This window comes from Silene latifolia, chromosome 7 (genome assembly GCF_048544455.1).
Source record: "Silene latifolia isolate original U9 population chromosome 7, ASM4854445v1, whole genome shotgun sequence".
Lineage (NCBI taxonomy): Eukaryota > Viridiplantae > Streptophyta > Magnoliopsida > Caryophyllales > Caryophyllaceae > Silene > Silene latifolia.
Genome location: NC_133532.1, coordinates 100801686 through 100812647, shown reverse-complemented (window position 1 = coordinate 100812647; position 10962 = coordinate 100801686). Strand labels below are relative to the sequence as shown.

At 36.5% G+C, this 10962-nt stretch overlaps 1 protein-coding gene across 4 annotated transcripts; it reads left to right on the top strand.

Moving 5' to 3' along the window:
• Positions 1-904: 904 nt before the first annotated feature.
• Positions 905-10762, top strand: LOC141592407 (galacturonokinase). 4 transcript variants are annotated; one of them, XM_074413057.1, is made up of 14 exons: positions 905-1201; positions 3070-3183; positions 3850-3921; positions 4434-4477; positions 6351-6504; positions 6892-6957; positions 7253-7332; positions 7857-7956; positions 8304-8479; positions 9151-9191; positions 9282-9310; positions 9434-9503; positions 9610-9699; positions 10331-10762. In XM_074413057.1, exons 1-14 carry the CDS (start codon positions 1169-1171, stop codon positions 10582-10584), a joined length of 1323 nt encoding a protein of 440 aa, XP_074269158.1. In that variant the 5' UTR covers positions 905-1168; the 3' UTR covers positions 10585-10762. The 4 variants fall into 4 exon arrangements, with proteins under 4 accessions (XP_074269158.1, XP_074269157.1, XP_074269159.1 ...); XM_074413056.1 differs by having other exon boundaries at positions 1044-1201; positions 6351-6531; XM_074413058.1 differs by lacking the exon at positions 905-1201 and adding an exon at positions 2673-2762 and having other exon boundaries at positions 6351-6531.
• Positions 10763-10962: the final 200 nt, after the last annotated feature.

Genomic DNA, 10962 nt, shown 5'->3' with positions numbered 1-10962 from the left:
ATAACGTCTACATAGCGTTGCTATCATGGTCACATTTTAACAGTGGCTAAGAATGTACCACCTTCAGTCATACTGTCACCATTTCCAGTTAAAAGATTAATATTGTTGATTACATAAACAAATTAACTAGGTTTGGTTAAAAAGGTAACACTGAAGTCTAAAATGGTGACAGTGTACAATACACAATGGTAACATATATTAAAGACTAGTACCTATGAAAAGATCACATTTTAATAGTACATAAGAAGGTAATCTCCTGAATAATGAACTAGTATAAATCCCGCGCACACGCGGTTTTTTAGATAGGGACATTAGAGAATTTAACAATTATCTAATTATATTTAACTTATTTTAACTCCATTTGAAATTTTAGTATAGAATAAAACTTAATATTAGTAATGTTTTATATTAAGAGATAGAAAAAAGAAGGTTCAACACTTTGTTCAGTATATACAATTCTTTGAAACTATTTTGTGTGTATCTGTGTTGTAATAAATATACTTATGTATATATTAAATAAAAAAAATTAAAAAAATAACCAAAAATTAAATGTTCACGTTGTATACAATAGAAATACATAGTATTAAATTAAAGTGTAAAAAAATATTTATTCGCAATTTTTTCGTTTTAGAAGTAAAAACAATATAATGTTCTTATCTTGTACTCCGTAGTAGGTTAGTTATTGTATGTAATTAATCAGTATTAGCCCAGTTGTAGACATATAAATGTGTAAATGGAATAGAATTATACGGAATTAAGCAGTTTGGCCCAATTGTAGATAAGATATAATGAAGCCAAAATATAGAATATTCATTTAGGCGGGAAAATATTAGAGCTTTCTTATTCTTTTAGTTTAGTGGGGATGAATGACCGACAAACGACAATACTAATCATCATTCGATCATTTAAATTAATATCCACATCAAAATTAATTAAAAACTAAATGGTGATTATGAATACAAGCTCACCTCCCATGGCATTGGCAAGACAGTAAAGTTATGATGATCTTGACGCCTTAACCCATTTTCACAGCCTCACCAAACCATCCACATTCTCCTCCTACCATTTTCACCCTTCATTTACAAATTCTACCTCTCTTTCCCAATATATAATTGTTTCTGTTGATCCCAAAATATATCAAAGTTTACATCTTTTCTCAATTCTGAAAATGGGTCAAATTCCATGGCCTTCTGAAACAGAGGTGAGAACCCAATCATTCTGTATCGTTACTTTTTTATTAATGTTTTTGAAATACAATGTGATCTGATTAGAGCTACATTCTCAATTTCGTTTTTCTGTTTATATGTTAATAGATTTGTATTCGACGGAAATTGATGTTTTTGATTTTTATGACAATGTTGGCTTTATTATAATTCTCCAATTTGGTTTGTTCCAGGAAGAGAGTGATTTAATCTCTCTTCATTATATGAAATGTAGTAATGGGTCACTAGCATTTTATGGTATACCATCCTGTTTAATCCGGATTCGAGCCGGGTAGGACCAATAGGCAATAAAGTTTCCCCTCATGAGTTTTAACACTGAAACATTCAAGGGGAACACAAGACCTCTGAACAACCGCTTACCAGTTGATCTAAAGGCTCATGGTTAGTATTTTGTTGAATGCAGCAAGAGGGGAAAGATCTTGTGGTATTGGATCAGTGGCGTAACCAAGATTTATACAGTAATTAGGAGGGCAAAAAATTGCAACACCGTGAACTAGTAATAAAATAATGGAAAATAAGGGAATTGTAATATCAAAATTTTCAATTTTTCCCTTCTACAACACGGGCGAGCACCCCTACTAGCCCCCTGTTCTGCTACTGTATTGGGTAAAAATTTAATCATACAAGCTCAGGCAGCGTAACATCAACTATTCCTACAGTCTGGATGTCATCTTTGATGAAGGGTTCAAGACCGAGGATTGTGCATGTTAGTTAGTGGGTTGTAGGGTGCTAGATAGCTATAGTCGTTGGTAGAAATGGCGCTTTTAATTCACCAGGTTGGTATGGTATGTGCTAATAAGTAATAAAGTAGGAATGAACGGATAGCCTGTTAAGCATAATGGCATTGGTTGCCAGATCTTTTGATGTTGCTTATTTTCTTGGATGCTCTTCGGGGTCTTCTGATTAGGAAAGAGACCACAAGCTAGCAAAAATTAGGAATACTCTGCCAGCTGAACGCGAGTTTTGATATCGCCATGAATTAGCAATTTGAAGGGTTGCAGACTTGCAGAGTTTCGTTGAATAGGAATTTTCCGATAAACCTGATTGGATAATGACATGGAGAGTATTATTGCCTTAATATCTGTATTTCAATGGTGAACTATTCTGAACGAATCGTGCCCTTAAATTCAAATATAATCCGTGCATATGAAGTTGTTAGAAACTGGGAACTGAGCAGCTATGCAACCATTAGGTTGTCTTGCATGGGTGTTGTATAGTTAACTTGTTGCCACTAAAGACTCAGGTTTCCAAAGTTTCAGTGGTGTCTTCTTTCCTGCAGTCCAAACGGAGCAGAATCGAATTGGCTAACATGCACATAGAATTGTAATTGTTGCGTTATTTTTGGACCTGCTTTTAGGCTTCATAGCTTCTTGTGGTGCCCTCCTTGTTTCTGCTCTGGCTAGCCGAAGAAATTGTCTATGTTTTTATGTTGTTGGTGCTTCTATCGGATAGTCCTCCTTTTCCTTTTGCTAGCTTTGTTGGCCATCTTTTGTTTCTTTCCCCCATTTCCTCTTTCTTCCTCTCCATACTTTATCCAAGGTGACTTTGGCTCTCTCAAATCTCTCATATTCTTTTTCTTCATCATCGTAATGGGAATGCTCTTGTAGGCCCTCTCAAAGGCGTGTTTGATTGTTCCTATTTCGTCAAGTGTCAGCTAAACTAGATCATCTATTCCTATTTTGGCTTCTTGACCTTTTGTATCATTAATATACTTTGTAACACGTTAATACCAATCACCTTAGATTATTTTGACGTTTACTTCTCTGGCAAAGTTCTCATTGGTTATGCCACTGATAAAAGGAGACAGAAAAATAATGTAAGTGAAATTTTCAAATGCTTTTCACAGCTGAGTGACTTGAGGAATATGGTAGCTGGGATGGCTGAAACAAGTGTCAAGGACGTTAGGGTGGTGGTATCTCCATATAGGATTTGTCCTCTGGGAGCTCACATTGATCATCAGGTAAGTCATCTGAAATCTGATCGTTTTGGTAGTTCGTGTACTGGTAGGGGTTATTACTTGTCATTATGTTTATGCAAATTGTATCCAAATATCATGCTTCTTTACAAGCACATACATTCTTTTTTGACTTCTCACGTTCACTGTTCAGTAGAGTTTCAAGTTGATGAAAGAAATAGTGCCTACAATATCTGAAGTATAGCTTATTCAATACATCGTAATTTTCATGCTTTTGTATTAATGAACATAGCAAATGTAATGTATTCTTCCATATATGAGGTTGATGAATCAATAATGGCTCGCCGTGTTTGTTGTTTTTACATTAGTATAGACCTGGCTTATTCCTTGTCCATTTTTAATGTAGCAAAAGACCCACTTTCTTTGCTTTTGGATTATGATATAAAGCAAAAAGGTCTACCATGTTAGTAGCTCGATGTGCTATTAAATGGTGAAGTTGCAGTCATTTTGGTGTAATAGTTGAAGCAATTTTCAGTAAGGGTCATCCGAAACAGCATCATAACAAATATAATCATCTCCATGTATGAAGTTGATGAAATGAAACTGAAGCTTAGTATTACTGTCTTATTGTTTTGACACAAGTGATACCTGCACAATTTTTTGAATGTGATGGAGCTATCTTTTTATTTTTATTTTTTTCAATGCAACCAGGGTGGAGCTGTTTCAGCTATGACCATAAACATGGGAATTCTTCTTGCTTTTGTTCCTTCTGGAAGTCCTGAGGTATGTCGCTCCTTGCTCTATAATAGCGTATAGTATGGAGGAGTGGTAGAGGAAGAAGGGTAGGTGGAGACTTAGTGAGATCCTGATTGGCTTCAAGCCAGAGTTCTAGATTTAAAAGATAGAAGATGTGACCATAGTAGGGACGATCAGATTAGAAGGCTGGTTCAGCATCATAGACCTGTGGAACAGTATGCAGATTAACTGATTAAGTAATAAGACTAGATTACAGAGATGAAGATATATTGGATATGAATCTCACAGCTAACCTGAAACAACCATTTAGTATCATGGAGATCCATAATCTCTGTTGGAACCATATGCAACCTGAGTTACGGCATTTGAAGCCACAATTGCTTCAATGCTCTTATTGATTAATGACATATCTGGCGTATGAAATTAGCATATGGGATTTGTGATGAGTGCAAGAGGAGATGCAAGGTGTGGTTTTTCATTTCCTTTTCCCGTGCATACTTGTGTAATGTTTCTTACCGATGAGGCATCTTCCTATGCAGGTGGTATTGCGCTCTGCACAGTTCAAAGGAGAAGTAACATTCAGGCAAGAAAAAGTATTTATTTAGCAGTCTCTATTTCAGTTTGGTCTTTACATATTAAGGCCTATTTTTATGATTGTCTTACGGACAAATTTGAACCATGTGCCGTTTTTTTATTTGAGAGAGGTTGGGAGATTTGCTTGGAACTGGTTTTTAAACTGACAGTCAGTGGATATATAACCTTTTTCATCACAGTGGGAACAGGAGCCTCATTATGGGATTTAGGGTAATCTTACTGAAGCTAATAAAATAGGGTTATTTGATAAGAATAATCTAAACTATTGCCCCCCTTCTTAAAATAACTCCAACTAAGGTTTATTCTAAAATAAACTCAACTTTTGATACTACTCTCTCAAAACAGTCTAGGTGACTTGCTACCTGATAAGGAAGTCATTCCTTTTCTTTACTTGAGTAAATAAGACCAACATAAAAATTGACATATCTCCTTCTCCCTACGTCATTCACCATCCACCACTTTGCCACCATATCTCAACACCAAACCCCCACCGCCGTCAACCACCACTCCATCATCATTATCGACGGTCGTCGGAGACCTGACCCACGCCTCAAACACGACTCCCCTACATCAACACTATCACCTTTCAGTCTATCACCCACCAATTGAACACATCAAACAACCGTTTCGATGTCGGCATCCAACTATCTAGTGACAGTCCGCAACCCCGTCATTCACACTCACCTTCGGCCGTCGAACTCTAATAATCGTGCATCACCCATCTACTAGCCTTTCCTCTGATTCGATCACCTTGGTTCAGAATGCTCCTCGCCAATCCGCCACCACCTACCTCAATTCGATCAAGCCGAGCCTTGCAACATCATCGCTCCTCGCCTCAATCGACATCAATTCGAACCAATTTGAATCGCATTATTCCAGCACCCAGTAGCCACAATGGTTATAACCCAAATCGACCAATCCGGATGAAGCTCACAACTTGGGTCCAACCTCTTAGAAAATCACTTCAACCTTCACTAAATCAATTCCTAAAATCACCCTATTTAATTCACTAACACCAGCTCAACTTACATCAAGTTTCAATTATCTCTAAGTTTACTCCATTTGGGTTTACTCCATTTGGGTTTTGCATTGGCTAAAATTGAGATGGGTTTAATCTAATATATAATGGTTTCATTTGGGTGATGCCGCTTTGGATTTGAAGATGAACAATTAGTATCGTTTGCGTGGGGTTTTTGAGGTGAGATAATGGAGGTGAAAATTAATTTAGATGATTAGGGAAATCTAACAAGCAAAAAACGATTGTGTTAATGGCAAAAGTGGATTAGGGGATGGAGGAGGTGAATAGGTGACGAGTCAACAGACAATTGAAAAGTGAGGAACGAGAATTAAGGAGATAAAAAGAAAAGGAAGAAAAAGGAAGATCGGTTAAGAAAAGGAGAAAGAGGAAAGAGTAGTAAAAGGAGGAAGAGGAAGAAGATTACAAAAGAACGGAAAGAAAGGAAAGGTGACCTAGAAGTTAAATGAACCTTACCTGTAACAATAGGTAAAAAAGAGAGTGATAGCAACTGAAGTTAAATGATAGGATAGTTTGAATTTTTATGGGTTAATCAATAGTTTGGGTTAATATAAGCAGGACAACTATAGTTGAGATTATTCCCATCAATTAACTTGTATTCTTTTTATGTTGAATAATTTCTGAATCAAAAGGCGAATTTTCATTTTCTTAGTGGTAACCTTTAGAAGTCAATTGAGAATTCGAGTTATGCATTTATCATGTTATAAAAACATTGAAGGTTTAGATGTCCTTGAGACTGCTTCGTCGTTCTTGCTCTCTTTTATTCACCCTCTACATGCCTTTTGAGGAATTTAAAGCTAATCAAGCTTTTCCTAACTCATATCAGAGTTGATGACACACAGTATCCGAAAGCATCTGGAAAGGCAAATACAATTGTCAGTGGAAATGGTTCATCTGAATTTAAAGAAGAGTGTTGTTGGGGAAGATATGCAAAAGGAGCTTTATATGCGTTACAAAGTAAAGGGGACCTTCTCAGCCAGGTTACAGACACATCTCTTGAATCTTTGGTCAGTTTATAGGGATCCAAATTTGTTTTATCTTCTGTTGCTTATAATTGGGTATGACCGTATGACAATTGAAACGTAGAATACTTCATTTTATGTTTTCATAGAATAGCCGATTGCGTCACTTAAATATGCACTTGTCTCTGATACTTGCAGCCCTGCCTGAGTATAGGTAGCAGGTTTTATCCCCCATTTAGGCAAGGGACAGAGAGTTACTTGCTATGCTTTTTTTTAATCAACTGTTTCTATTTAAAGGTGGCTGTTGATGAGATCATTCATTGTTATTTTTCAACTATGGGTGTATACATTGTAAAGAAACATGCTCTTACTGACTAGCATAACCTGTATTGTGTGCTGTCTCAGGGTATTACTGGAGTGATCAGTGGTTCCACAGGTCTTGATAGTTCCGGCCTTAGTTCATCTGCTGCTGTAAGTAGAAAGCTCGCTGAATTGCTTTTTGACAATCTTTTCTGGTAAATGTCTTGCACTCACCCTTATAGTAAGGGAGAGGATACATTGTTATTTCTTCAACACATACTCAGCACAAGATAAGCATGCGCGCGCACACACACACACACACACAGACACACGCATCTAACTTCTTTTCATTTTTGCAATTGCGCATAGAAAAGTGATTGAAACACTGATTATTGTTTTAGCTTTGAAAATACGACTGCTTTTATGAGATTTTATTTCATTCACTAATCAAGTTGTGTTGATTTAGGCAGGAGTTGCCTACTTGTTAGCTCTAGAAAGTGCCAATAATATATCAGTATCTCCAGCGGAGAACATCGAGTTTGATCGGCAAGTACTCTCTTCCCCATTGACATTTCTTTGCGTCTTTTTACGTTAGGAAATGCTTCTTAATAGAAGTGTCAAGGCCCTTTCGTATGAGAGTTGAGCGAAAATAAGTCACTTTTCTATGTTATTTTCACAAATTATATTGGCCTTTGGGGTAAAATAGGAAGTGAAAAGAAGTCACATTCGTAGGTTGCTTTACTTATTATACGGGCAAATTGGTTAATGGGATATGCTTTTGGGCGTGGCTATCACATCCTCAGTAGCGATTCTGAATTTGCAACTACGGAAGCTAATCAAAGAATCGTGGTGAAGACATGTATAAAACTTCGTTCTGTGGATCTTCTCCCTGTGATATTACATACTACTGCCGATGCACGGTCTCACAATACAACAACATTATTACCCCAATGCACCGTATAGCAATAATTTACAAAAAATTTGAATGGTTGATACTATCCATGATCGTGTGTGACTATGCACTTTTCTTCTTACTGATTTTCTCCAATTTCAATTTCCTTTGTATGCAGGCTGATTGAAAATGAATATCTAGGCTTGAACAATGGCATATTGGACCAATCTGCAATACTGCTCTCAAGAAAGGGTTGTCTAACCTTCATGGACTGTAAGGTAATATCTGAATTTGCACAAATCCGATTATTTGGGCGTTCTTTTCTTTCCTATTAAGGCTTTTCATATAGAGGAATATTTTGTCAATTTATTTCCTTTCTTCACATTGAGTTGTTGCTTCATGGTTGTGTTTGAGCATGGCATTGCCCAACCTGTCATACCATTTTTAGAATTCCAAACTTCTGCTGTTTCGTGCTGTAAGCAATATGAAAACTTGAGGCTTCCATAGTAATGGCATTGTAGTTTATTCCTCCTTTTATTCTATTCGTCTATGTTTCCTTCCAGATTGCTTCTCACTGAAACTATTTTGTTCTCCTAATTCCCAAGTACTTTCTTTCTCCATGCAGACCAAAGAACACAAGCTTATAAACCCTCCAAATTTGGGTCAAAATCATATCAATGGATCACACAAGTCCTACAAAATACTTTTGGCATGTTCCGGCTTGAAGCTTGCTCTGACAAGTGACAGTGGGTACAACCGCCGAGTTTCGGAATGCCGCGAGGCTGCAAGAGTTCTCTTAGAGTAAGGCTTCTTACTGTTATGATGTCATTTCTTTTCAATTTACGTGATTTGCGCACCCTTACCGGCTTACCCTTGTGTATTCAACACATAGAGGCTGTCTCAAATGGCCCATATTAAAAATTTCGCCGAGAGTTGAATCAAATGACTACTACTTCACAATGAAAAGAAGTGCAAATAGTTTTGAGAACCAGTTTGCTTTATTCCACCATTATACAAAACAAAAGAATAGCGAGTCTTCTGTTCCATAGGCAATGAAAACTGCATGGATTTTGAACAATGTGGGAAAATGGCATTCACTCTCCAACAGTTCGACCTTGGTATCGAAAGGGCAAAACCATCACCATCCCAGGTTAAAGGGTCTTGATGTTCGTTTAATCATGGTGTGTGTGATGATAATAAATGAATAACTACATTACATTTTTATTTTGCATACTTCGTGAGATTTGAGATTATTGACCGCATAACTATTTTGTATCTTCCTGCTAAAAGAAATTACACAAACTAGTTTTCTTGATGTAAAGAACTATGCATCTAGGAATTGGAAACCAAACTTCATACCTTTTCGACAGCCTTCATAAAGTGACATAGCTACGAAGCTTAGTTTTGCACCAGTGATGCTCAATGCTGAAGTAGTAACCGCATCAGTTTGCTGTTGATTCTTTGTGTTGCAGTGTTTCTGGGAAGCCTGAAGTCGATGCTGTTCTCTCCAATGGTGAGGATGTTTTCCCTAATGCTGTTATCGAGAAGAATATTCTAAAATTCTTTCTTTAATTCTGATGGTTAATTGTCTTGCTTGGAACAGTTGAACACGAGGTTTATGAAGCTCATAAGGTTGTCTGTTCATCATTTCTATCCAAACACTACTTATTTCTTATCATATATGCCGCTGAATGATAATACTGTGTTTGCCTATGGTCTCATTTGCTATTAAATTCTCTTGTAATTGCTTTGCAGGAAAAACTTGAACCCCTTCTTGCTCGAAGAGCAGAACATTATTTCTCGGAGAATATGCGTGTTATGAAAGGTTGTACTACTAATATATAAGTGACCTGTCTCATGAGATATTTTTCATTATTTCTCATTTGCTGATTTTTTTTTTTTTTTTCTTCTGCGTCCATAATGTGATCCAGGACTTGATGCATGGGCCTCTGGTAGATTTGATGAGTTCGGAAAGTTAATTACTGCTTCTGGTCAAAGTTCAATTCAGAATTATGAATGTGGTATGAATTTACTGAATATTCGATTGAAGTCCACAAATTTTATCATCTCCTTCTGGCCATTTACATTGACAAATAGATGTTTAGCTATCACAAGAACTATTTTTATGCGAATTTTTTCAAAGAATTTTCATTTCGATGTAGCCAAAGTTTACTTATAAAATACTATTCTATGGATTTGGAATATGAGAAACGGACTATAATGACTATCTTCATTCATTTACGCTTCTTTTATTATGAAGTAGCTAGCCATCAGTTGACGCAAATATCGATGGAATTTCAATCATTTGGAAATAGTCTGTTTTTAGTAGAAGGTAAATTACGTACAATCGACCTCCCTTACCAGTTACCACCTACAAGAGGTAGCCTTTGAAGCATTTGGTTATTATTGTAGATTTCAGTTATTTAAAACCATTGAAACAGCCTCTTCTAGACTTCTAATAGCTAACTTCATAACAGTGGCTACTAATATTGTGGGGAGTAAGTTAAAAAAAAGTGGAATGTTGGTGGGAGTAATCGATAATTTACTCTTGATTTTATCATATTGCAGTAAACTTTCTCCTTAGGTTTCCAAAACCATGCATGCTGATGGCTAATACCACTCATTTACTTCTGCTTTCCCTCAATTTGACAGGATGCAAACCTCTCATAGAACTATACGAGGTTCTTCTGAGAGCGCCCGGCGTTTATGGAGCTCGGTTTAGTGGTGCTGGATTCCGCGGATGTTGCATTGCATTAGTCGATGCTGATCTGGCATCGGAAGCTGCATCATTTGTCAAAGAAGAGTACAGTAAGCTCGAGCCTGAATTGATTGGCAAGATAACCCAACAGGCTGCTGTTTTGATTTGTGAATCCGGTGATGGTGCTCGAGTAATTAGTGCTATGTAGGAGAATCTGGTTTCGGTTTTCCGCTATTCCAGTACTTAGTCATCTTATTTTTTTATTACTACATAGTTTATAGCGTGATCATTTTTTAATTATTTGTTCTGTGACATTTCTTTCTTTAGAATATATAAATAAAAATAATAAATTATACAGTATTTAGAAATATCATAATCTTTTTATATATTTTTAAAACATAATGATACGGGTTACGTATGTCGAACCCAAGAGTAATAAGTGGGTTCGAATGCAATGAATGCAAAATGATGTAATGAGTGTTGAAATAATTAGAAGGGCATATGGTAACTGGTAAGCAGCAGCTGTTGTGTACATAAATGGAGTGTGATTTTCAGGAACATAAATTGATCAAGGGAAGATACTTAT